This window comes from Pezoporus wallicus, unplaced genomic scaffold, assembly GCF_028554395.1.
Source record: "Pezoporus wallicus isolate ANWC-B61680 ecotype Strahan unplaced genomic scaffold, APGP_CSIRO_Pwel_v1 contig_2908, whole genome shotgun sequence".
Lineage (NCBI taxonomy): Eukaryota > Metazoa > Chordata > Aves > Psittaciformes > Psittacidae > Pezoporus > Pezoporus wallicus.
The window spans coordinates 4911565-4939228 of NW_026642179.1; the positions used below are offsets into that span (position 1 = coordinate 4911565).

Consider the following 27664-nt stretch of genomic DNA (forward strand, 5'->3'; position numbering starts at 1 on the left):
GCAATTCTCATAAGAGCTTGTGACAGGATCAAAGATAAATGCTAAGACTTATAAAAAACATGCTACTTTAATACAGCCCAGAGAGCAGAAACCCAAACTGAAGAAAACCTGCAAACATCCCTACAGTGATTTAATTACAGCTAAACTGGTTTCCCAGAGATGATGGAGAAAGTTCAGATTATATCAAGTACTATGATAAAGTCACATTTCACTCAGCAGATACCAGACTTATTCTAGCTGCAGCCTCTGTTGTAGCTTGATGGATTCAGACAATTCCAAATATCTGGATGATATAGTTAAGTCATATACTCGACTATACAGGGAAACACTGTTCTGTGATAAAGTTCTGAACTATACTTCCAGAACTGACCTATATTCAGTACAGCTGTCTCAGTTGCTAATTAGTGGGTTAGCCCAAATATTTTATTATTGAAAAAAAAAAAACCAGCACCAACTCTAGTACTACCAACTCTGTTCATAATAGCAGTGATTTTTCTCTTCTCATCTTTTTTGATATGGCTGTAAGTGTATTGACTCATAAGTGACCCTGAACTGGGGCAAGCATCTGAGCTGCTGCAGTTTTCAACACAAAATTCAGTAACATGTCAGGCTGTAGGTCACAGCAGCTCAGGAGACATACACACAGCCACCTACTTCTATAGATGCAGTAACCTCCAGGAGAAAAGGAGGGCAGGCAGCTGGTGGAGGTTACTGCTGTAGACATCCTAGCCGAGTTGGCTTTTGTTTAAGAGTTATGACTCTGCAGTCAAACGAGACAACTTTCTGCTTACAGCCTGTTGGATTTGTGGTAACACATTATCCAGCTACAACCACTCTGCATATACCAATGTGACCCCAAAACAAGCTTGGATAAAGTGTTAAACATACACTGTTTTATTCAGACCCATCTGCTTTTGATTCTCTTGGCTGTTGTACTGCTTTCCCCCAGCACCACCTCCGTAAGTGTTTCTTTAGATCTTTTTTTTTCCCCCCATCTCCTAGCCTCTCCCATTCCCACTGGGGTCTCACTTTAAACCATCTCACACCATGTCGCCATGAACCATGATGTGAACTTCCATCACGCATGCAACATTCCATGTAAGATAAATTGTACACTTCATAATTAAGATGTAGAGTTCACGTTACAAACAAGACAGATGTGGAAAGACAGCAGTTCCTGACACACGCTTCAGGCTGGCAGCAGATTCAGAAACAAAGCACCGTATCAGCTGACACTTACTTTGTAGTAGATGCCTTAAAATAAATGAGACATGAAGGTTTGGCATTCACAGGGAAAAATACAAAAAGCCAACCACACCGTGAGGTTTAGGCAGAAAGACACCGCTCACCATTACCTCAGATGATGTGACTAAGACAACAAAAGCGTGCGCTTCCCAAGGACAGGCAAAATAAGGGCGGAAAAACACGATACGGAAGGCGAATGAGAAAAGCACGAAGGATCTACTACGGTACGAGGCAAAACCAAACCCAAACCCGCTCCAGCGCACCACCACCGTGAGCCATGCCCGGCAGTACGCGGGCCAGCTCGGGGTGATGTGGCCGTCCCCGCCGTGGTCCTCGCGGGCCAGGGGAGGGTGGCCGGGACTCAGCCCCCGAGCGGTGACAGCATGCAGGGGCCCGGCAGCGGCGAGGCCCCGACCCCCCCACTTCAGCCACCTCCCCCGGCCGCGCCCGGGCGCCCTCTCTCTCCGGCCGGCCGACAGGCCACGGAGCCCCCGGGGAATCCACCACCGGAATCGGACCTACCTGAGCGACAGCCCCGCGACGACAGGCCGCCCCACCACCACCACAACCCCTGCCCAGCCCCGGCGACTGCCCGCAGCTACCGGCTCCCGCAGGCCCCGCCCCGGCCCGGGCTCCCCCCAGCGGCCGGTGGGAAGCCGTAACCCCCCTCCCCACCCCGAGCGAGGCCCCTCACCTGCCTGTCAGGGCGCGGGGCGGGGCAGGGCGAGGCGGCGGTGGTGGTGGTGGTAGTGGTGGTGGTGGCGGTGGTGGCACTGAGGGGAGGTCAAGTCGGCTTCGCGCCCGCGGGGACGGCCCTCGCCCCGGCCCAGGTACTGCGGCCGGCAGGAAGGAGCTCCCCTTCGTTCCCCTCACTGATGGTCATGGTGGCGGCCCCTCCAGCGGAGCCACCCGGTGGGCGAAGGGCGCGCGAGGGGCAGCCGTTGGCGGGCGCCCCGGGGGGAGGGTGGGAGTGTGGTGGTTCCTCAGCGGAAAGCCCTTGGCGCCGCCGGCAGAGGGGCAGCGCCTGCTGGGGTGGGGATCGTGGTGCCAGCCCTGTGGCCGCTGCCCGCCCCTTCCCGCCTGGTTCCCCTGCCGCCAACCCCACTGCTCCTTGGGCGGCTCTCCCTAGTCTCTCGGCTGTGAGGCCCTAGGGGCCGCAGGGTTGCGGCGGTTTCGGTGTCTGGAGCCACAAAGGCAGTGCCAAAGCTGGTACACAGCCTCGGTGCTGCTTAGGCACGCTTACACGGGGAACAGTTCCGTTCTCTGATAAGTACTCCTTCCTTAGAATTGTGCTGAAGCAGGCCCTGAAGCACAAGTCTTATGAGGAGCTGTCTCGAGGGAGCTGGAGTTGCTTAGTCTGGAGAGGAGAAGGCTCGGGAAGGGGGGACTTCATCACTCTCTGCAACTACCTGAAAAAGAGGACGGAGAGAGGTGGGGAATGGTCTCTTCTCCCAAGTAACAAGCGATAGGACAATAGGAAATAGCTTAGAGACGGGGAGGTTTAGACTGGATATACAGGAAAGATTTCTTCATGGGAAGGGTTGTCAAGCCTTGGCACAGGCTGCCCAAGGAAGTGGTTGTGTCACCGTCCCTGGAAGTGTTCAAAAACCATGTAGACAAGAGACTTAGTGACATGGTTTAATGATAGACTCGACAGTCCTGGGGTAACGGTTGGACTTGGTGATCCCAAGGTCTTTTCCAAACCAGTTGATTCTATGACTTCCAAGCTGTGTTGACAGTTTTGCCTTCATCCAGGCAGATAGAGCAAATGACTTGCTCAGGGATCTTTCTAGTTCAATTCTTTGCATTTTCAAGGTGTAAGCAACCAAACCCAACGTTGACTTACATAGCCATTATTCCCAGGGGGCACTAAAATGAGAATTTGTGGTAAATTTGATAGATCTATAAGATTACATAAGGAATCACAAAGTTATTGACATATAAGTTATCACTATTCGACTTAATATCCTGTTGCAATAAATACAGCAATTCAGACCTCTTGCAATCATGATAACTGATAAACACTGAGGTCCTAATAACCTGAACTTCCTTTGCAACTGTAGAAGCACATAATCCATTTAAAATTAATTTCTGAAGAGTAATATAGTGCAGGTAAGTGCATGCTATAGTATACAAGCCCTTCTCCCAAGCCTAAAGTATCTCCAGAAACAGATACTTTACACTGCTGCCTAAGAAAGCAGAAGGGTAAAAATAGGTATCGGCTTGCCTATGCCTGAAGTAATCTGTCAATTTCAAATGTAAATGATTTTCCATTTAAAAATAAACAGTGTCAACCTAGAGCAAAACAGAAAAATGGAGAGCTTGAGAGCTCTAAATTTTTTTTGTGGTAACATAATTAGTATGTCAGCTTAACATGGTTGTGCTGCCAGAAGCATCTTCTCTGCCTGTATCACAATAGTTTTTATGATCTGTAGTTTGACAGATCTCCTACAGCTCTTATAGGGGTCAGATGTTTTAGATTCCAGACTGGATTAATCTCTTGTGTAGTAATTGCATTTGGCAAAATGACAGGCTTTCTACAGTTACAATTGAACCGGCAGCTTTTCCCCTGTAAGTCCCAAACCATTACTCTTCAGTTAAAAAGCTTGCTCTTTTCCATGCAATGACTGAAGTGGCTTATCCATAAATGATGTGGTTATAAATCAATCTGACAGGCTTTTAGAAATAAGTACCAACATAAATAATTTATGATATTTGAGTAATATTTCTGCCAGGTCCAAGCTCCAGAACAAGCTCTCTTTGCTTTTACTCCGTCTCTATAAATGTGAAACCAGTTTTGCAAGAGCAGATTGTTCACTTTTTGGTTTTGTAACTGAGGTGTTACTGTTTCACAGAAGTAGTTTACACATAACACTGTTACTAGGAACGTGTTGGGAGGAGTAACCAGCAACATCTAAAAAACATGCCTTCTAAACACAGCAACACTTGCATTAAGCTAACCAGTTTGGACTGGAATTAGATTTGAAATTACTGGGGAAGCAGGATCATAAAACAATGTGCAATAGATATATTGATGTTTGATGAACTTGCAACAGCTGTGTAAATGCTGTTATGACAGGAAACTTAGCATAATGAGTAAGGAGAAGAGTTTCTCATCCCATGTTCCAAAAAATACAGGAATTTATCACATAGGCTTAGTTTCTGATGTGGATACATTCAAAAAAAGTCTTAAGTAGAAACACTCCCCCGCAAATGCATGATGTTTTTCTGCTAAGCTTATTTGAAGATAAGAAAGAGTTTTACAATGTGTTTATAAAAATGTTAATTAGTAAAAAGTATAACAAGCATTAGTGTTTTCTGTTTAGTGCAGGGAGGGTACCCTCATCCTAGACATACCAGCAGTAAGCATAGTAATACCTAGTAAATCTAAAGGTTAAGTTGTGCTGTCAGAGCCACATATATAGATTCCACTGAAGTGGGACTGTGGGTATGTCAAATCTAACGTGCCGTAACTAAGGAGAAATTGTGGTAGTGGTTTTCATATGTCTTGAAAGCAAATATATTTAAACTACTGCAGACAGCTCAAGCTTGCTATATTTTACCTTTTTATTCTCTGGTCTGAGAAGGTGGCCTGAGTCAACATCAGTAACACGTGTCAATACAGTATTGGCAAGCATCAGAGGACAGATTGAGTCTACAGTAGACACCAGGTCTCATGGCCTCCCTGTACATTGCATTGTTTAACCTGTAAAATGCCAACTATCTTTTTCTTCTGTTGAAGTTAACAGACCATTACCTCACTTTTCTCAAGTCATCAGTGTTGCTTGCCTAGAGATATCAGAAGTCAAAACTGAAGAGTTTTATTGTATGCAATTTTTCTACAGGAATTTCGTAATCTATTTTCCACTCTTTTTAAACTGTTGTATCCCACAGGCCTGTCTTGATTAGGAACATCTGCTCCATTGTACTTAAAAGGGCTACATGCCTCAGCTCAGTGTTAGGTAAAGCAGCTTTTGCATAACTGGTTAATCAACTTATAAAATAGTTTGGAGTTCCCAGAGGAGGGAATACTCCACAGAAATATAAAACTTTTGAAGTTTTTTCTATGTTTTGTTAGAGCAGTATGAACCTTAGGTTAAATATGTGGTGTTATCTTTACTACCTGTTAAATCACTTGTTGCTACATGCTGTTTGCTTTTGGTGGGCTCAGTGGAATTACATTTATTGAAAGAATGTTAAAGAGTTTTACTCAGCAAACCAAAGCTTCACTGTGAAAGAAACCATATAGAGAAGAAGATTGAATAAAAAGCCCTATAAAAGTTCACAGTCCACGTTCAAGTTGTATCTTAGATTATGTGACGCTACAATTAATTTCTCAAAACAGACATGTTCTAGCTGAGCATTTCCTAAGCTCTGGTTCTTAGACAATTCATGGTATGCAAACTATTTTGAAGTGATGCAAAACCGCCTGCTTCTACCTTACATGCGAAGAGAACTGGGAACTGACACTCCTAGCACAAGACTGAGGCACAATGCGTGATTGAAAAACCTAGGTTGTTAAGACGGAGAGGAACTGATAGGAATAGAGGTGATTTGGGACCAAAATCTCTTTTTGGGGTAATGGACCATATGGTAGAAAGATATGTGAGGAAGTGTTAATTTAGAAAATTAAAGTTATCTGCATACTATCATGGAAGCTGAAGGTGTTGCTGCCATAACCTACAGTAGTAGTTGTACTGTAGCGGTAGATTAAATTCAGGATTACCTATTCTAGAAGATTGGTTTATTTCCCACATGGGAATTCGTGTGCACACCCAGAGTTTTCTCAGCAGCTGCTCAGTTCTCTACCATCATACAAGTAAATACCTACTTCTAAAGTGCTGTTGGAAATTCGTATTTCATACCCAGTTTCACAAAATAGCCCTATTTCTGATTGTGTGCCTAATATGTTCACAATTTAAGCTTTTGTGTTATTGACATTTTTTACAAAATCAAAACCAAAATGTGATGGTAGTAAAAGCTGTTGGTATTCTTTACCTGTTCCAGTCTATCAAGGTAACCTTTTGGAGCACAGTGCAATAGCAGTAGTCTCCTGTGTGTTTTTTCTCAGTGACAAGAAAACTTTCTGAGAATATAGCTAAACTAAAAAGAATTCCCTGTAAATAATAAACAGTCACAATCACAGAGGTAATAAATTATAATTTGTAGGTGTCTTTACACTGATGTTAAACTGCTTTTATCATTCTGCATACAAAGTAAGTATATTTAAACTTTAATTTTTCCGTATTTTAAGATCATTTGAAAATGCAGCCTTTTTGATACAGGTTTATGTGTCAGGCAGTCTCCCTAGCACTGTCTGGACCCTGAAGGGTGTTTGAGGCTCTTTTGCACTCTATTCAATAGCTTGTTATCTACTTCAGTATTAATATTTCACATGAGCCAAAACACTGTGAGAAGAGGGTGAGGTGAGGAAACAATATTCTGCTGAGGAATGGAAGCACCTTTCCTTCACTAGCTCTGGTATCCAAATAGATTTATAACTCCATTTGCAGAATTAACTTTTCTCTCTTCTGAACTCCTACTCTAATAATTTTGACATTAAAGTTGTGTTACTTTGAAATGTTCTGATAAGTGTTTTGAGATATAGAGCTTTACTGTACTGTGCTTCACCAATTGAAAAAGAAACACCACACTGATCTAATAGAGTGTTTGGTTTACAAGGCTCACAGCTGAAACAAACTGTTCCTTACAGGCAAAGCCTGAAACTAAACTGACATCATCTGTCTCCTTCACACAAGCTGTAGAGTAATCTATAATTTGAATACAAACCACTGATATGTTTTTAAACTGTTAATTGCAAAGAATGGTATTGCTAGTATTTTCTAGCAGCATCTGATCTGTTGGATTAAAATCATGTGAAGTGAAGCTGTTTTCAGCAGAATTCTGTACTTCCTCATTCTAATTCAGAATCAATTCCTGTATCTTATTCAGAGTTTCATTAAAGGTGTATCTTTTCAGAGAATTTAGACTGATAGTGGTTCACACTATATAAAATTTCAAAGGACTCAATACTGTTTTCAGTTAAAGCAATCTTGCTTCAAAATGCCACCCACCCACTGTGCGTAAAGATTTGTGGCAAACTGGTAATAGGGCTGTGTAGGCAAATGCACACGTTGTCGGCAATTTTTTTCCCCCAAGGGCTTTGTAATGATTAAGATCTGATCTGGGCCTCTTAGAATGAAGGGGGAAAAAAAGAAAGTAGCATTGTCCAAACTTTGATTCCCCCTGCCACCTATCACACATACTATTTTCTCTCTACTTGTCTCCCTTGCAGTGCAATGAGCTTTTTGCTTAATAGGGCAAACAGCCTGCTTAAATCACAAGTGTTTCTCCTAGTAATATTCATTTCTATTTGTTGTCTTCCAAAACCAGTTGTATTTATCATAAATTGAGGCAAACTTTTGAATGAAACACGTTCAGACGTAGGAACACTGTACAAATCTAGAACCTTTGTACCAAAGATGAATAACTATAGCCAAACAAAAATAAGGAGAATTTTAGCTACACCTGGCATAATTACCAGTGCTCATACTTGCCAAGGAAACAACTAGTATCCATTCTCTGAAAACTGTATGCCAAGTTCAGTAAACTTTGGCTTCCTTGTTTAGAGTCTAGGAAAACTACTTGGTTTTAAAAGTGCTGAATCTGCGGTACATTAGGACAGGGTACGTACTAGCCAGGTTCTGACTGACTAATAATGCTCTCCGCTGAGGATTTGGACTTTCTCAAACTATTCTGAGATCTCTGGCTGTCTTGTGTGTATATTGATCTGTTTCACATTTCTATTGCACAGAAAAGACTTAGTGGTAGACTACACTCTGAGGAAAGAAAGGCTGAAAGAACTGGGTTTGTTCAGCCTAGAGAAGAGAAGGCTCAGGGGAGACCTTATCACCATGTTCCAGGGTGGCTACAAAGAAGGTGGAGACTCCCCTTTCACAAGGAGTCACAGGCGGAAGGCAAGGGTTTATGGGCACAAGTTCCTACTGGGGAGATTCTGACTGGACACGAGGAAAACTTTTCACAATGAGAACAATCAGCCATTGGAATAATCTCTTCAGGGAAAGGGTGGGTTCCCCAACTTTGGACACTTTTAAGGTTTAGCTGGTCAGGGTGCTGGGACACATACTCTAGGTCACGCTTTGCCTTAGAAAGGTTGGACCAGATGATCCCTGAGGTCCTTTGCAACCTGGTATTCTGTGATACCAGCTGTACTCAGCATTTGTGTTTCTGGGCATATATAGAAGTGCTGCTGGAATTCCTTTGCATGCCTTTAGTATAAACTGAGCAAGAGCACTTCTCCAGCAGCAAGGTGGAGTGGTAATGCAGTACTGGGTAGTTGTGAGACACTGGCTTGGAAAAGGGTGCCATCTACTGAATTGCTGCTACAACTTCTTAAAATTCTGACAGATCTATATGTTTTTCAACCCTGCATAGTTTATATGATTCCGCCATAACACAGGACAGTATGATTACAGTCAAAACAATAATCTGAAATAAAGACTGACGAATCAGGGTATCGACAAGTAGAATTTTAGAAAGTTGCCTCTGCTTTTCATCAGATTCTAAGTATTAATGGATCTTGAAAGCGATCTGGGAAGACAGTGCTGAAGAAGCTGAAAGAGGGAATTCTGGTTTTCCTTACCTAGAATAATACAATACATTTACCTAAAAACCAAACAGCTGTTACCAGCTTAATATTTAAACTAAGGCCTCAAGACACTATTCATTTTTCAATCTAGTTTCTGATCTTATACAGGATTTAGATGCTGTTGAATTTTTTAATTTATTTCATTTTACTAGCAAGAATAATGTATTTGTTCATTAAATAAAGTAATTGTTTCACTGTCGTCATATAATTTAATTTAGGCTCACCTTTACTGGTTTTATGGATGGAAGACAGGAGCGGTGCTTCTGCTTCTAGGATGAAACTTGCCATTTCTACCTACATATTTTAACTTATTTAAGAAGGAAAGTTTTGACTGTTCTGAAACAACATCAGAAAATAGATTTCCAGCTGGGGCTGTAGTGCTTCTGTGGAGTGAGAAGTACAGTACTGTAATGTCTAACACATCTATTACAGAACATTGTTATACTCACTGGGCAGTGAACTTCCAACAGCTTTTTGGCTTGTCTTCATATGGACTGTTCTGTTATCTTCAGTGTTTATATTTTATCTTTAAGGATGCCTGAAAGTCAATGGAAAGACGGCGAAAGTTGCATCAGCAGCAATACTTCTAGCACTACCAGCTCGGTTGCTTGCTTTGGACAGGTCAGTTCCTTTTGCCTGAGAGGGAAATAGAAACTTTATGCTTGCACTTCCAGAAATCTGCTCTGCATATTTACTCATTTTAAAGCTGGAGCCCTATCCATAAGCCTAGCTATACTATACCTACTTGCACAGAACATTTTTGGTGATGAATCTTCTTCTGCCTAGTAAGCATTTATACAAAGTTCCTGAATACGACACAGTCATGTGCACTCTTCCTTTATCCCTCATGGCTTTTGGTTACAGAGCTGCATTATAGTGCAGAAAAAGACAGTTATTTCTTTAAGTTTTAATAGAACCAAATACAAATTTAAGAGTTTTGGCAGGCGTTGGAACATTTTGCCTGGCAAAATCTTGGAGCAGATTCTCCTGGAAGGCATGCTAAGGCACATGAAAAACAACAAGGTGCTTGGTGACAGCCAGCATGGCTTCACTAAGGGGAAATCCTGCCTGACCAATCTGGTGGCCTTCTATGATGGGGCTATGGAACTGATGGACAGGGGTAGAGCAGTTGATCTCATCTACCTGGACTTGTGTAAAGCGTTTGACACTGTCCCACACGACATCCTTGTCTCTAAATTGGAGAGACATCAATTTGATGGATGGACCACTCGGTGGATAAAGAACTGGCTGGATGGCCGCACACAAAGAGTTGTGGTCAATGGCTCAATGTCCGGCTGGAGACCAGTAACAAGTGGTGTCCCTCAGGGATTGGTGTTGGGACCGGTCTTGTTCAACATCTTTGTCACTGACATGGACAGTGGGATTGAGTGCACCCTCAACAAGTTTGCCGATGACACCAAGCTGTGTGGTTCGGTTGATACCCTGGAGGGAAGGAATGCCATCCAGAGGGACCTCGACACGCTTGTGAGGTGGGCTGATGCCAACCTCATGAAGTTTAACCATGGCAGGTGCAAGGTCCTACACCTGGGTCAGAGCAATCCCAGGCACAGCTACAGGTTGGGCAGAGAAGAGATTCAGAGCAGCCCTGCAGAGAAGGACTTGGGGGTGTTGGTCGATGAGAAAATGAACATGAGGCAGCAGTGTGCACTTGCAGCCCAGAAAGCCACCGTATCCTGGGCTGCATCAAAAGGAGCATGACCAGCAGGTCAAAGGAGGTGATCCTGCCCCTCTACTCTGCTCTTGTGAGACCTCACCTGGAGTATTGTGTGCAGTTCTGGTGTCCTCAACATAAAAAGGACATGGAACTGTTGGAACAAGTCCAGAGAAGGGCCACGAGGATGATCAGGGGACTGGAGCACCTCCTGTATGAAGACAGGCTGAGAAAGTTGGGGCTGTTGAGCCTGGAGAAGAGAAGGCTGCGTGGAGACCTCCTAGCAGCCTTCCAGTATCTGAAGGGGGCCTATAGGGATGCTGGGGATGGACTATTCATTAGGGACTGTAGTGACAGGACAAGGGGTAATGGGTTAAAATTTAAACAGGGGAAGTTTAGATTGGATATAAGAAGGAAATTCTTTCCTGTTAGGGTGGTGAGGCACTGGAATGGGTTGCCCAGGGAAGGTGTGAATGCTCCATCCCTGGCGGTGTTCAAGACCAGGTTGGACGAAGCCTTGAGTGATATGGTTTAGTGTGAGGTGTCCCTGCCCATGGCAGGAGGGTTGGAACTTGATGATCTTAAGGTCCTTTCCAACCCTAACTGTTCTATGATTCTATATATGGCACACACTCTATTCGATTCTGTGTTCTGCTGAATGATAGGGCAGCCAATACATGCATACACAATACTTATGATTTAGGTGGTGAAATCTCTGTTCTGTCTCACATCAGAGCATAGCAACACAAGCATTTTAGTGCTTGAATCCTTCAGCATGCATTTAGGCCTCTCTAACCTTTACAGATTGTAAATTGTACTTCTGCTTAGAGAAGGACCAAAGTTACAACACTTTATGCTTCCAGTGATGCTGGTTGTTATCTGATCATACCAGTGATTCTGGAGTTATCCAAAGGACCTCTCTGCATGAGGAGAATTTGCTGAATGCTCCTCAAGAGATTCCTGGGTTGACTGCTTGCCTGAGCTGCTTATCCACCCTGCCATGAAGGCATATGGTGGTAGAGTAAGGTTAAACTTGGGTTTGGTTGGAGTTTTAAAATAAATTTCTCTTGTTCATCACAGAGAGATGTTTTATTTTTTGAGAGGTGAAACATAATCTTAAATGCATATTCCTGGCAACATTGACTAGGATTATGACTGCATTAAGATTTCAATAGGATACTAATAGGCCTGGCTCATCTCAGTTTTTCTAATGTAGCTGGTGGTTATGAGAAATGAAAAATAATTGCTACAGCTCAATAATTAATGCTTGTATACATATACTTCCAAGAGTAAGGGAAAAGAATGGCAGAAATATAATGGCAAATGTAATGCACACATACCCCCTGAGGTCTTTCCTTGTCTGTTAACAACCTGTTTCGAAAAATGGATCATACACCTCTTGGAAGGACAGTGTGTGGAAAAATGGGATTAAGAAGTGATATTAGCAGAAAAGGGGGAGCTAAAATGAAGGGAGACTTATTTTGCTTTTTTTTTTTGTCAAGCATCAATACACAGCCAGTGAATATCAAGCTATCCAGCATGCTCTTCGTCAGAGGCTGGGTCCAGAATACATCAGTAGTCGGCAAGCTGGAGGAGGACAAAAGGTAAGAATAAACATGCCCAGATGTTTCAACCCACTATTTTGGTTTATTTTATTTCCAGAAAAACTAGGGTAGAAAGAAGTTACAATATTTTATTTTTTTTTTTGGGGGGGGGGGGGGTGAGGGTTGTTTTTGATTTGTTTTATTTTTAAGATAATTTCCCACTAATAGTTTAACATGTCTATAAAAAAGTAAAGTCAGTACAGCATAAACCCTGGCTTCTATTGAGGTTCCTTTCACACTTAAAAAAAAGACAACTTTTCAATGCTTCATCCTTCACAAGAGAATATTTATCAACTTGTGGAACATCGAGATATTTTTCTTATTTTTTTCCAGAACTGGAATATACAAAGTATTATATAACATTGGCTGCATTTTACCCTCTTTAATGCCTACTAGCTCTGCTGATTAAGTCTTTTTTGTTATATCAACCCCCATCACAGGTGCTTGAGGAAGGTGCGCCATCTAAAAGCTGCACCAGCGTCCTTTTATTCACATTATCAGAACCTTGAACTTAGGTGTCGGTAGTGTAAGATGATGTGTGTAATCCCTCTTTAAAATAAAGTATGTATAGATGTGTGCACACATGTATGTACCTATACGTATATTTATGTATAAATGCTTTGCTTTTCAGGTCTGTTACATTGAGAGTCACAAGGTAATCAGTCTGGCCAATGAGATGTTTGGCTTCAATGGCTGGGCTCATTCAGTCACTCAGCAGAATGTTGGTAAGTATCTCTTGTGGGTAAAGAAGTCTTTCCTCTTGCTTCACTGTGAGGTGCAGAAGGAAGAGACTCTCAGATAAAGACCTGGGTATCTATCCTAGAACTTGATCACTTCAAAGAACCTGGGGAGAGGCATGTGGAATTTCCAGGTGTCTTAGCAGTTGGTAAGAAGGAGAGAAATCGAATACTAATGGAGCTTGTGTTTTCTTTTTAGATCTTGCACTGGAATGTGTTGTAGTCATTATTCTAAGTGTGTTTGTGATTACTCTTGAGCTATTCTAATCAAGTGTTCTGATCTCTATGGGAACACTCAGTCAAGAGTAATTCCAGTTAAACTATATAACATCCAACAACCCTGTGACTACTTTCATCCTCACCTGTAATTTCTATGTTCTAACAAGTTCCTGTACTCAGTTAATATTCCCCTAATCTTTAGGGACCCATCTTTTTCTGCAGATTCCTCTTCTAGCCAGTACCTGGCTTTGAGGTTTTTACAATAGAAAGATTTGGAAAAATGCTTGTTCTAGAAAATGATATTCAGGTCATCTTAAAGCTTAAGCTCTCACATCTCAATAGCTGAAATAGTTCCTACCAGAACAGTATTGTCCTTGCTTGCAGATATGCTATGCTTAGATTGAAGACTGGTTGTTGAAGTAGCTCACAAAGCTGCTTAAGTGTAGCTCCTTCCTCCTTTCCACGTTCAGAAATCTTTTCTTACCTCTTTCTACTGGTAGATTTTAGACATAAGTTACTTCATTGCTTCCCATCTATTCTTTACCACTTTACCACTACCACCACTCTTTTCAGTGAAGAAAAAGCTGACATCCTTCTACCTTTTATGGTTTTCAAATAATGCCATAACAAAACATTCCTTAGAAATTCAGAGACAGAAGATTCTGTTATGTTTGATTTTAAATTCCTGGGTAGAAAATGAGCTTGCACCCCCAGCAGGTTTATATAAAACAGTTTGAACAAATAGACCAGATGAGTACAGAAGAACTTTTGACTTTTGGACCCCAGAGTACAGTTACTTGAACTTCAAAGCATTTAATTTCAGACATGTATCATGGGACATGTCAGACTTGTAAGACTGCTAGCTGGAGTGCCCAATGTATATTACATAGCATTGCTTTTGGTGTAAAATAAAGTATATTAGAGATTCTGGATTGGGAGTTGTATTGCAACCTGTTAAGCTCTTCAGACATTTTGTCCTGGATAAAACCTTGTGCAAAATTTCACAAACTGGAGACTTCTACTATGTAATAGGAACAAGTTACTTTTATACACAACGGTTATTTTTCTATTGCTGTTTTTATAAACTGATGCTTTTATATTCCCTTCCAGCTGAAAAAATTCTGATGCTTTGAACATGTAGGATATGTAATTGAATGAGAAGTAAAATTTTCAGTTCTTTCTTTCTTTCTTACATGTGTTTAAGTTTATACACATAGTAGCAGGCTGTCACTGTTGGCAGGTCTAGCCACTAATAACCAGAAAGTATCACATAACATGCCCAGAGCATATATGCAAGTCAGCATTCTCAAACTACAGTTAATATTTCAAAGTCGTGCTCCATTACAGTATCTTAGGCACATTCAGCAAGTATAGTACAGGTTTATGAAGGAAAAGACAAAATAAGACCTAAATTTAGATCAGAAGTCTTTTGCATTATTTAGGATGTTACTTTTCCCTCCCCCAGACTTTGTTGACCTCAACAATGGCAAGTTCTATGTGGGGGTCTGTGCATTTGTGAAAGTTCAGCTTAAGGTAAGTGGAGTTTTTGTTTGCTGTGTTTATAGTTAAGCAAATGCCTGAAGCTGTGAATTAAAGTTCATGCATAGGTCAGGCTGTGGCTCTTGAGTACTGTACTACGTTAGAGAATCTAGAGGGGTCCAAAACATTGACCTTGCTATAGAACAACCAGCTAAGAGCAAGTGATCAGGCTTAGGAGAGTACAGCATCTAACAAGAAGTGCTGTATGTGCAAAAATTCATTTATAGTTTGTAATTTTAACATTTCATTGCAGGATGGGTCATACCATGAAGACGTGGGGTATGGAGTCAGTGAAGGCCTAAAGTCTAAGGCCTTGTCCCTAGAAAAGGCAAGAAAGGAGGCAGTAACAGATGGACTGAAGAGGGCACTCAAGTAAGTGCAGATCAGTACTTGTACGTTTTCAGAAGTTACATGAGAATTAAGTGTTATTTTCAGTCACAGTGAGCTCTCTTGTTTCACAGGTGCTTTGGAAATGCTCTTGGGAACTGCATCCTAGACAAAGACTACCTACGAGCTGTGAATAAGCTTCCACGTCAGGTGCAGTACATGGGCTGTTGGAGCAGGGGCTGTAGGACATCTGCTGGTCCTGGTCCTTCATATTGCAAAGATTATAAATAATGCATCTCATCCCCAAATGTTTCTGGCTAGGGGCCTTTACCTGCTAGTTTGTGTGAACTGTTTGTTACAGAGTTCTTCCCTGACATTTTACCCCAACTACTCTAAATTTGACTGTTTTCAGCAGACAAGATTACTATGGTGAAGAAACAGTATGCTACTCAAGATCTCGTGATATTTATGGCCATGTTGTCCAAGTCTCTCTGTTCATTGCCTGTAATGCATAGATCTGTCTGTCTTCAGAGCAGGTTAAGTGTTACCATAAGAAACACTAAACTGTTGAAACTAGCTTGTAGATGATATTTTCTCCATGTGCTGTAATTCTTAAGACTGTTTATGGTTTTTCAGCTGCAGCACCCAGTTCATTGCTCTCATCTAGTCACTTCTGTTTTAAATGTGTATCAGCAAAGATACCAGTGTCAAGGCATATATTTATCACAGAGATGAAAGGAAAGTGTTTAGGAGAATAGAGTCTGTCAAGGCTGCGTGCATGTTTCTTTGCTGGTATGCTTTTGACCTGCATTGGGCAAAACCAGAATACATCTCTCTCTGTTCTCATTGTCAGTGGTACAGCACAATCCAGTTTCCTATTATGAATTTTAAAAATCAAACATGTTATATTCCTCTCATTACTGAACTTTATCAGGAATAATATTTTAAAACAGGATAGGAAACGCCTGCATATAGTGACACAGTTTCCAATTGCTGTAATAGGTTGTAAAGCCAGAGGCTATGGGCACGGCCAAAGAATAAGCAGACACTGTCTCTATTATCTGTGTAACCTACCCTAAAGCAGGTACAGCTCCTGTGTGCATTCCTGCAAAATGAGGACTATTTGATTTAGTCTCTCAAGCCAACAACCTATATGTTAGCCAGTGGGAAGCAGGAAAACGGAGCATTCTTTAAACTTCAGGAAGCTCTGGCTGAAAATAGGATTTTTTTTTCATGAAAAAGACTTTCCCCTTCATACAGATATTATTAGCATAGCCCAGGATATCCTAGAAACAATACCAGGTGGGTCACATACCAAAGCTGCTTGTTGTAGCTAGAACTTTCCCTTAATTTTAAGCAAAACCCATAAAGTAGCGATGTCAATATGTTCATTGATGGTTGCTCTGTCCTTCTACTAATTAGTATTAAAACTCTACTGCATATCACAGCTAGATAGACTCAGCGTGGTCCTTGTGACAAAATGTATAGTGCCCCTGTATTTAACCCCTCTTTTTTTTGCTAGAGTAGTTAACAAAGTAGTTATTCTGTACCAGTGTGTCCTGGGTTCAGCAGTAGCAGTCATGTTTTTTCCTTTGTGTTAGCTGGTGCAGTGCTGTGTTTTGACTTCTAGTTTTGAGAACAGCGTTGGTGAAGCCGATGTTTTCGGTTGTTGCTAAGTGATGTTTACCCTGACCAAGGACTCTGTGAGGCTCATGCTCTGCCAGGGAGGAGGGGAAGCTGTGAGGAAGCAGAGACGGGGCGCCTGACCCGGGCTAGCCGGGGAGGTATTCCATACCACAGCACGTCATGCCCGGGGTGAGGGGTAACTGGGAGTTACCCGGAAGGACAGGAGCTTCCGGGTGGAACTCGTTTTCTTGGCCGGTGGTATCGTATTCTCTTCCCTTGTTATTTTCCCTTATCATTGTTTTAGCTGATAGTAGCGGTGGTGATTTGTTGCTGGACTGTTCTTGTCTCAACCCGTAGGAGTTGCACTCTCTCGATCCTCCTCCCCGTTCCTCCGGGAGCGGGGAAGGGGAGAGCCCCGGTGCAGGGAGGGGGGGAGACGAACACGGACCTTGATTGTTGTCAGCTTGGCACCACTCACTGGGAGTGAGTGAACAAGTTACCTGACTGGGTTTAAACCACGACAGTTCTTTTTGGCGCCCAACGTGGGGCACGAGGGGTTGAGATAAGAACAGATCTGACTGGATTGATAGTCACTCGTCACAATGCTGATTTATTGGCTCTCAAGGTTTTTCCTCTTGATCTCACAGTTTCAGTATACCATATCTTACGTCCATCCGGTATTGGCTGTATTAGTGTTTTTCAAGTGTGGGGCTTGGGCTAAGGTTTTTATCCCATTGTACTTTATGGTAATGACTTTTACCCTCCCAGTCATCCCCCCAGACCATTTACATTTGAGAGTTTCGAATTTTTTAAATGGCCTTTTAATGCTCTTGAGACTTGTTTGCTGATGGTGATGGGAATCACCATGCTAACACGCATACAGAGTGTGTTTTGCCCACTACTGATTTCAAGAGTTAAGCAGATTCAGGTTTGGGTCTTGTCTGGGGTCAAACGACGATGTAGGAGGACCGAGAGATTTTCCCAGAGGCTGGACAGCCATGAGTGGCAGGGTGTGTGGGATAGTATGGGCAAGTATCTAGGTCAGTGGGCCCCCCCAGTATTTTGGAATTTCACTACCGAACAACTGCAAAATCCAGAAGAATTAGTAAAACACTTAAATGAGGTGTGTGGTCATTCTGGCCATACCAGAGATGGACAAATCACGGCAACGTGCTGGGGCTTGGCCTATGCTTACAGGGCCTTGTTCAACACTATCCAGCACCTTCAAAAGGAAAAGAATGTCGGCGGATTTGAGGGCAAAGCGACAGTCGCTACTCAAACTTTGGCTGCAATGAACTGCGCAGCTACCCCAGTGGCAAGTACAGCAGCTGCTCAAACTTCAACTGCAACAGACAGCGCGGTTACCCCAGCTCCAAGCACGGTAGCTACACCACCCCCAGCAACAAGTACAGTCGCTACTCAAACCACAGTGATAATCACTGCAGCCAAACCAGAGGACCAATTCGTACCAATATCGGTTGCCCCTGTACGCAAGAGAACAAGCAAAAAGGAGGCAAAAAGGGTGAAGCGAGATGAAGAACCAATGAATTCACCACCCGGTCCAGAATCTGATCAGGAGTCATCCTCACATGACGAAGAAGAAGAAGAAGAGGTAACTTCTCGACCTCGGACCTCAACCGAGCTGCGGAATATGCGAAAAGATTTTACCCGTCAACCAGGGGAGCACATCATCACCTGGTTACTCCGATGCTGGGACAATGGGGCCGATGGTCACGAACTAGAAGGTACAGAAGCCAAGCAGCTGGGATCACTTGCTAGAGAAGGGGGAATTGACAAAGCAATTGCAAGAGAGAAAAAGTCCCTCAGCCTTTGGAGGAGGCTCTTGGCAGCTGTGAAAGAAAGGTTTCCGTACAAGGACGATGTTACGAGTCGTTCGGCCAAGTGGACTACTATAGACAAAGGCATCCAGTCTCTGAGGGAATCGGCCATCGTAGAGATGATCTATCACATCAAGCCGAATAACGGGGATACACCTATAGATCCAGATGAAGTTGAATGTACACGACCCATGTGGCGAAAACTTACACGGAATGCACCGTCATCATATGCCCATTCATTGGCAACAGTGACCTGGAATGACATAGTACCACTAACAGTGGATGAAATGGTTCATAAACTCCGAGAGTTCGAAGACAATCTCACTCCTTCCATCATCTCAGCTGTGAAAAAACTGTCCCAGGACCTCGACAAATTGAGGGACGATGTATCTGATTTATCCAGCTCCTCACGTGTACCAACACGCGTCTCAGCTATTAACAAAAGACGTCCTATTGTTCAAGAGAGGAGATACAGAAGGTATACGCCACGGGGTACCCTATGGTTTTACCTGCTGGATCACGGAGAAGACATGACAAAGTGGGATGGAAAACCTACTTCAGCTTTGGAGGAACGGGTGAGTGAACTGAAGAGGGGAGCAAGGGCCAAGACTGATCGTCCCATGAGAGCTACGGCTTCAGTTTCTGGTGAGCAGTTTCCCAGATGGAGTGGAAGAGCTGATTTTACTCCAGCTCCTGTGATAACGAAGAATAATCCCTTTCAACACGACTTAAGTGTCCAATGCTGTGACGACCATTAGAGGGGCCCTGCCTCCAGCCAGGTGGAGGTAGGGGACAATCGGATTTACTGGACTGTGTGGATCAGATGGCCTGGCACATCAGTCCCACAGAAGTATAAGGCTCTAGTAGATACCGGTGCACAGTGTACCCTGATGCCATCAAGCTGTCAAGGGGTGGAACCCATCTATATTTCTGGAGTAACAGGAGGATCCCAAGAGTTGACTGTGCTGGAGGCTGAAATCAGCCTGACTGGGAGGGAGTGGCAAAAGCACCCTATTGTGACTGGTCCAGAGGCTCCATGCATCCTCGGCATAGACTACCTCAAGAGAGGGTACTTCAAAGACCCAAAAGGGTACCGGTGGGCTTTTGGTATTGCTGCTTTGGAGACTGAGGAAATTGAGCAGCTGTCCACCTTGCCTGGTCTCTCAGAAGATCCCTCTGCTGTGGGGTTGCTGAAAGTTGAAGAACAACAAGTGCCAATTGCGACCACAACAGTGCACCGGCGGCAATATCGCACCAACCGAGACTCCCTGATTCCCATCCATCAGCTGATCCGTAGACTGGAGAGTCAGGGGGTGATCAGCAGGACCCGCTCACCCTTCAATAGCCCCATATGGCCAGTGCGAAAGTCTAATGGAGAGAATGGAGACTAACAGTAGACTATCGTGGCCTGAATGAAGTCACACCACCATTGAGTGCTGCCGTACCGGACATGCTAGAACTTCAGTATGAGCTAGAGTCAAAAGCAGCCAAGTGGTATGCCACGATTGATATTGCCAATGCATTTTTCTCCATTCCTTTGGCAGCAGAGTGCAGGCCACAGTTTGCTTTTACTTGGAGGGGTGTCCAGTTCACTTGGAACCGACTGCCCCAGGGGTGGAAACACAGCCCTACCATTTGCCATGGACTGATCCAGACTGCACTGGAACAGGGGCAAGCTCCAGAACACCTGCAATACATTGATGACATTATTGTGTGGGGCGATACAGCGGAAGAAGTCTTTGAGAAAGGGAGGAAAATAATCCAAATCCTGCTGAAAGCCGGTTTTGCCATAAAACGGAGTAAGGTCAAGGGACCTGCACAGGAGATACAATTTTTGGGAATAAAATGGCAAGATGGACGTAGACAGATCCCCACAGATGTGATCAACAAGATAACAGCAATGTCTCCACCAACTAATAAGAAAGAAACGCAAGCTTTCTTGGGTGCAGTGGGGTTCTGGAGAATGCACATCCCAAATTACAGTTCGATTGTAAGCCCTCTCTATCATGTGACCCGGAAGAAGAATGATTTTAAATGGGGCCCTGAGCAGCAACAAGCCTTTGAGCAAATTAAACGCGAGATAGTTCATGCAGTAGCCCTTGGACCAGTCCGAACCGGACCAGATGTAAAAAATGTGCTGTACACTGCAGCTGGGGAGAACGGTCCTACCTGGAGCCTCTGGCAGAAAGCTCCAGGGGAGACTCGAGGTCGACCCCTCGGCTTTTGGAGTCGGGGATACAAAGGATCTGAGGCCAGCTATACCCCAACTGAGAAAGAGATACTGGCAGCCTATGAAGGGGTTCGAGCTGCTTCGGAAGTGATTGGCACTGAAGCACAGCTCCTCCTGGCACCCCGGCTGCCCGTGCTGGGCTGGATGTTCAAAGGCAGGGTCTCCTCTACACATCATGCAACTGATGCTACATGGAGTAAATGGGCTGCACTAATTACACAACGAACTCGAATAGGAAATCCCAGTCGTCCAGGCATTCTAGAAGTCATCATGGACTGGCCAGAGGGCAAAGATTTCGGAATGTCACCAGAGGAGGAGGTGGTGCGTGCTGAAGAGGCCCCACCATATAATAAACTGTCAGAAAGTGAAAAGCAGTATGCCTTGTTTACTGATGGCTCTTGCCGTATTGTGGGAAAGCATCGGAGATGGAAGGCAGCTGTATGGAGTCCTGGACGACAAGTTGCAGAAACTGCTGAAGGAGAGGGTGAATCGAGTCAATTTGCCGAGGTGAAAGCCATCCAGCTGGCCCTGGACATTGCTGAACGAGAAAAGTGGCCAGTACTTTATCTCTATACTGACTCATGGATGGTGGCAAATGCCCTGTGGGGGTGGTTGAAGCAATGGAAGCAGAGCAACTGGCAACGCAGAGGTAAACCCATCTGGGCTGCTGCACTGTGGAAAGATATTGCTGCCCGGGTGCAGAACCTGGTGGTGAAGGTACGTCATGTAGATGCCCATGTACCCAAGAGTCGGGCCACTGAGGAACACCAGAACAACCAACAAGTGGATAAAGCGGCTAAGATTGAAGTGGCTCAGATGGACTTAGATTGGCAACATAAAGGTGAATTATTTTTGGCCCGGTGGGCCCATGACACTTCAGGCCATCAAGGCAGAGATGCAACATATAGATGGGCCCGTGACCGAGGGGTGGACTTAACAATGGACACTATTGCCCAGGTTATTCATGAGTGTGAAACATGTGCTGCAATTAAACAAGCCAAGCGGTTAAAGCCTCTTTGGTATGGAGGACGATGGTTGAAGTATAAATATGGGGAGGCCTGGCAGATTGACTATATCACACTGCCACCAACCCGCCAAGGCAAGCGCCATGTGCTTACCATGGTGGAAGCAACCACCGGGTGGCTGGAAACATACGCTGTGCCCCATGCCACTGCCCGGAACACCATCCTGGGCCTTGAGAAACAGATTTTGTGGCGACACGGCACCCCAGAGAGAATTGAGTCAGACAATGGGACTCATTTCCGGAATAACCTTATAGATATTTGGGCCAAAGAGCATGGCATTGAGTGGGTATATCACATCCCCTACCATGCACCAGCCTCTGGGAAAATCGAACGGTACAATGGGCTGTTAAAAACTACACTGAGAGCGATGGGTGGGGGAACTTTCAAGCATTGGGATACACATTTACCAAAGGCCACCTGGTTGGTCAACACCAGAGGATCTGCCAACAGGGCCGGCCCAGCCCAGTCAGAACTTTTACATATTGTAGAGGGGGACAAAGTTCCCGTGGTGCATATGAAGAATTTGCTGGGGAAGACAGTCTGGGTTATTCCTGCTTCAGGTAAAGGCAAACCCACTCGTGGGATTGCTTTTGCTCAGGGACCTGGATATACTTGGTGGGTAATGCGGGAAGATGGGGAAGTCCGATGTATACCTCAAGGGGATTTGATTTTAGGGGAAAACAGCCAGTGAACTCAATTGTATGCTGTTGCCTGCTGTGTAATGCTTTTATAGCCCATCAACTAGATGTCTCCAGGTCACCAGCGACTGGCCCTGACTTCCCTCCAGCCATCATCCCAACAGAGAATGAACTTGGAACATCATGGACCGAATGGACTCGGCAGCATTATAGGGATTGGTCCATGCACTAAGAAAATGATTTTTTTCGGACTCTGTGAGGCTCATGCTCTGCCAGGGAGGAGGGGAAGCTGTGAGGAAGCAGAGACGGGGCGCCTGACCCGGGCTAGCCGGGGAGGTATTCCATACCACAGCACGTCATGCCCGGGGTGAGGGGTAACTGGAAGTTACCCGGAAGGACAGGAGCTTCCGGGTGGAACTCGTTTTCTTGGCCGGTGGTATCGTATTCTCTTCCCTTGTTATTTTCCCTTATCATTGTTTTAGCTGATAGTAGCGGTGGTGATTTGTTGCTGGACTGTTCTTGTCTCAACCCGTAGGAGTTGCACTCTCTCGATCCTCCTCCCCGTTCCTCCGGGAGCGGGGAAGGGGAGAGCCCCGGTGCAGGGAGGGGGGGGGGGGAGACGAACACGGACCTTGATTGTTGTCAGCTTGGCACCACTCACTGGGAGTGAGTGAACAAGTTACCTGACTGGGTTTAAACCACGACACAGTGGTTTTGTTCTGAAGTCTCAAAGAAAGGTAGTTTCTACAGGTGGTTTCATCTGTCAGTTAACCAAATCGGATCCTTTCCAAAAGAACACCACAGACTACTAAATGCATCTGTGGTAGAAAGAGCAAACCAAACTGTTTAGACTGGACCCACAACAACTTGTAACTCTTGCCAGTCACTTTGAAGTTTTACCACAGAAGAGCAAAACAGGTCACACCATTTTGTTTTGGTGTTGTATGAGGAGTGTACAAATGGCCCTGCAAATGTCCTCTGCCTGACTTCAAAAATGTACTGGTATCTGAATTTTGCAACTGAATTATGAGAACAGGATGTATGGGACTTGGCTGCTGGAGGATGACAAATAACATTAGGAAGAGCTATGCTCCAAATTATTTGCTTTAATATTTGATATGATGCTACTGGCAAACTGTGGCTCTTGAACGTATGATGAATTAGCATGTACAACTGATGTGTACTTGAACACTTATTTTCCCTGCCATAATGATGGCTCTTATCCTTCCTGAAGGATAAGAAGCCACATTACATCTTGCTTTGCTTTTCAGACTCCTTACCTCCTTAGGTTTCAGTTTGCAAAGGAAGAGCTGCAGTTACTTTACCTGTTAAACACTAGGTTGTTGAACCTTCTGAGGTAACGAACACCATGGAGAAATGCCCCATTTGGAGGTCTTTGGTTCAGAGAGAGACAGCAAATTGTGATGTACAGCATCAGTGACAACCATACTGTAACCCCAGTCTTTCAGAGCCATCACAATTCATAAGCATGCTGCGATGTAACAGCAGTCTTCATAATATTAAAGTTGTCCTGGCTGTTAGTGAGGTTGCACCTCAGGAGCCAGCATTAATCGTGTTTGTTAGCTCCTGATGCGTACCAGCTGGGGGCAGTAGGCTTCTAAGAGGTAACCTGGCTTGCTGATTGAGCAAAAAGTCAGTCTTTTAGAACTGCTGATCTGTGAACTTCCAAAGTAAAGTTGCCTTCATCGTACTAGGATTTGCTAGACTCTGCTAGCCAGCCTGGAGCTGTAAGGGCTTTCTGTCTAGCTAAATTAGACTACGGGAGCAGATCCAAAGCGACACCTTGCCAAGTAAAGATGGCGAAGATCTTTGCTTTGCCAGGGTCATTATCTGCTAGCAGCTTTGCCACAGATTTGTAAATTCACAGAGCCAAACCATCCCAGCTTTACTAAAAAGAGAATGGTGTGCCTTCCTCAGTGACCTCATGCCTGCAGAGCTGCATAAAGGTTTGCCATGCCCTTTAATACAGCCATGAAAATGGAACTGGCAAAACTGACAGATTCAACAACAGACTTGCGAGCTTTTCTGAGAAGCTGTAGAATTCTGCATTGATCTCCAGCATGTGTTCTGGTTTGCAGACAGTACAGTATGTGGAGACAAGGCCTATCATCTGCCATGAAGCACTGAGCTATTAAACTAACCCAGAGTCCCATAAATTCAGTAATTAACTGAATGACTTTGTACTCAAAATGTGTTTCAGTTTCCTTCCTTACTATTCCACTTACAGCAAACAAGCTAGATTTTCAACAGTACTGTATAAAAGAGTCTTTAACTTGGCAAAGGAAGTTCCTGAACATGTTTTCTTTTTTCCTTTACTAGGTACCTCCTGAGTTAGATTTGGTCAAAGCTAAAAGACAAGACTATGAGCCTGAAATAGAGAAAGCAAGATACAATAGCTGTTTGCAAAGAGAGAACTCAGCAGCAAGGCAACGTTGTGAGATGGCATCTGATTGTAAGCCTGGTCAGCCAAAGGCTGCTGCAGTGACAGTAGGTCAGAAACAGCTAAATAGCTCCAGGTAAGACCACTATCATAAACTGATTTTGTAAGCTCCATTGGAAGTTACTGCACTGTTAAAACACATGGACAGGCCAATTTGGAGGATGCTATAAAATGCTGGTTTAGTGGATAATATTTTTCTCTTGCTGTTACTTCTTTATGCATCTTTTTCTTCATCAAAAGTAGTTGCTGAAATCCTGTTTAACACTGTGATTCCCTGGGTGGGGGCGGGACAGAAATACAGACTCTTCAGCTATTGAATGTGATGCCACTTACCAGCGGAAATTGAGACAAAAGCAGCTACAGCAACAGTTCCGGGAACAGATGGAGAAAAAACATCAGGTTCCTGTCGTTTCTCCCAGCAGCAAACACGGTAAGACTCAGCATTAAATATGGACAGTTTCAACAATAGTTGCTGGCAGGCACATGCTACCTTCTCTAGTGGAGCCTGACTAGTTCCACCTGCTTTTGTAGTGTACTGTCTACACACCTTTGAGGCCAAAAGAAGGAGGATTAGCACACTTCCCCACCCTTCGTGTTCTTAAAGAAGCAGGAATGTCAGTTCTAAAACTGCATCTTTAAACTACAACTTTTCAACTACCCAAAAGCATCATGCAGCACAACAGCTGTTGACAGTACTATTAACATGCTGCACCTGAGCTGAGGCTGCAGCACTTCACTGGGGTGGTTGCAGGCAAGTAATTTTGCATTAGCTACTAGTAGGTTGCTCTTTACTCATGGGGAAGTCTGATCAGCTGTGGGATAAGCAGGAACTTGGGGATTGGGTAAACAGGCTAAAATTCATTCTAAAGTAGTGCAGTTGCTCCCATCAGCCATCATCAGGTACAGAATCTTGCTGTTCCACATACCAAAATGTAACCAGCTCTTAGAAAAAAGAGGGTACCTGGTGGCAGCTGCTGCTTATCATTTGACACTCTGGCTCTGATAAGAAGGAGTAAAACTGTTTGCCTGTATTTATTTCTAATATTAATCTCTTCTTGTGTTACCTCCATCCAGCAATACCCAATCCTCCTGTAAAGCACAGCACTCCAGCAGCAGTACAACAGGAACTAGCAATAGAAGAGGAGTTCTTTGCAGGTCAGCCAAAAAGCAATACGTAATAGAGTATTAAATCATTATCATTTAAATCAACTCTTCACGGTACAGTGCAATGGTAAAAGTTCTGAGAAGGCTGGAGTGACAGAAGTGTGAGCATGAGTCTGATCTTAACAACAACAAATTTTGCTTGAGTGGCAAGGCAGCGGTGTCCATCACCGTGAGGGGTTTCACACGTTTGCTTTTCAGTTATACTGTTTGATAAACCCTTTTCCTGAAGTGATACTGCACAGAAGCACAACATTTGGAGTGGGATGGGGGTGGAGGATGTCTTGTCTTAACATAGCTGTGGCTATTTGAGTCACACGCCATGGTGCCTGGAAGTCCAGAGCACCATCCCCTGCTGTGCACTGACATAGAAGATGCTTTACAGCTTAACTTCAATAGTTACCAGCACTTGTAGGAAAAGAGTGCACTGATGCTGGTGTTCCTGTCACTCCTGCAGTACATTACCATTGTCTTTGGTTTGATCAGTTTTTCATGCCTTCTAGATGATCCTGAACTTTGGGACATTTCCTTGGAGACCATTGATCTTAAGATATTGGGTCACGAAATGGCAGACCCATCAGCCAAACAACAGACACCTGAAACACCCAGTGGTTGTCATCAGATGACTACTCGTAACAGGACACCCCACAGAATGAACTATCACAAAGCTTCTGCTAGGCTTGCACAACTGCAGCCATCTGCTACCATCATGAGCAGCAACCAGCATACTTCAGGTACGTGGTACCAAAGCATGACCAAGTTCTGGCTTAACAGTGGCTCTCAGCACTAAAAGCAGCACTGGTAAACAAGTAAACGAGTGGGAGAACCATTCCTCTCTTCTTGGACCTGCCTGTAGATGCTGCAAGAGTGGGCTAGGAGAACTATCTGTTTCTGCTATCCAACTGTCCTGTCTAGGAAGAGCTAGAAAAAAAAATTGAGGTGCACTTTTAGAAGCAAAAGAAAAGCTTGAATAAACTTCCATTTCTCCCTGTCTCCTTGTTTGGCAGAGTGCAGTCCCCTCAGGAGAAGTCAAAACCTGAAGAAAAGGAGGCTAGAACCCACGTAGGACATGTGGTGATATCCTTACCTCCATGCTGGATTCCATCTGAAGACTTGCAACTGGCTGTCCAAGTCATGTGAGGAAGTCTAATGCCTTGGTGGATTTTCCTGTGTGTTACAGTGAAGCAATACAGAAGAGCTTAACGCAGCCAGCAGGAACTTAATGTGCTTTAAGGTTATTACATATTTCAAATGCCTTTTCCTATAAACAAGCAATCATTTGTGCTTCTGCAGCACTGGACTCATGGCTGTAGTAGGCCAGTTGATGTGACACACAATTTGCCTGAAATGGTAACAGAATTGATCTTTAAAATGAGAGGCAATTCAAGGTTTCTTTCTTCCTCAGTGCTGCCTCTCAGCACAGAGCAAAGAGATGTTCACTAATACAGGGAGGGGGGGGATTATGGTCAGACAACGCCTCGGATCTGCGGTTGCCCCTTTGGAGGAGCTGAGGGCACAAAGCTGTGGGAGCACAGAGTCGGAGCGTGCCTCTCTTCCTCAGCTGTATGTGACTCCAGTGCAGCTGCACATCTAGCTGTGCCTGCACAACAGGGCAGCACAGGGGCAGGAACATGCTGGGACTGCTGCCAAAGTTGCACATAGCATCTCAGACA

General features: G+C 44.1%; 2 protein-coding genes across 5 annotated transcripts in view; one reads left to right on the plus strand and one right to left on the minus strand.

The window, feature by feature from the left end:
- ERC1 (ELKS/RAB6-interacting/CAST family member 1) overlaps positions 1-9384 on the minus strand; it is a 290910-nt gene extending 281526 nt beyond the window's left edge. For 2 of the 3 annotated variants that reach the window (XM_057428028.1, XM_057428027.1), the window contains exon 1: positions 9364-9384. The gene's annotated coding sequence lies outside the window, so the exon portion shown is untranslated. The remainder of the gene's footprint in view (positions 1-9363) is intronic. The other variant, XM_057428029.1, reaches the window with a different exon arrangement.
- RAD52 (RAD52 homolog, DNA repair protein) lies at positions 2059-27446 on the plus strand. Of its 2 annotated transcripts, XM_057428031.1 has the most exons (12): positions 2059-2075; positions 9448-9535; positions 12089-12190; positions 12822-12915; positions 14612-14679; positions 14939-15057; positions 15147-15222; positions 24710-24906; positions 25124-25260; positions 25905-25985; positions 26495-26725; positions 26999-27446. In XM_057428031.1, the coding sequence occupies exons 2-12, from the start codon at positions 9449-9451 to the stop codon at positions 27055-27057; spliced, it is 1251 nt and encodes a 416-aa protein (XP_057284014.1). In that variant the 5' UTR covers positions 2059-2075; position 9448; the 3' UTR covers positions 27058-27446. The 2 variants fall into 2 exon arrangements, with proteins under 2 accessions (XP_057284014.1, XP_057284013.1); XM_057428030.1 differs by lacking the exon at positions 2059-2075 and having other exon boundaries at positions 9400-9535.
- The last annotated feature ends 218 nt before the right edge of the window (positions 27447-27664 follow it).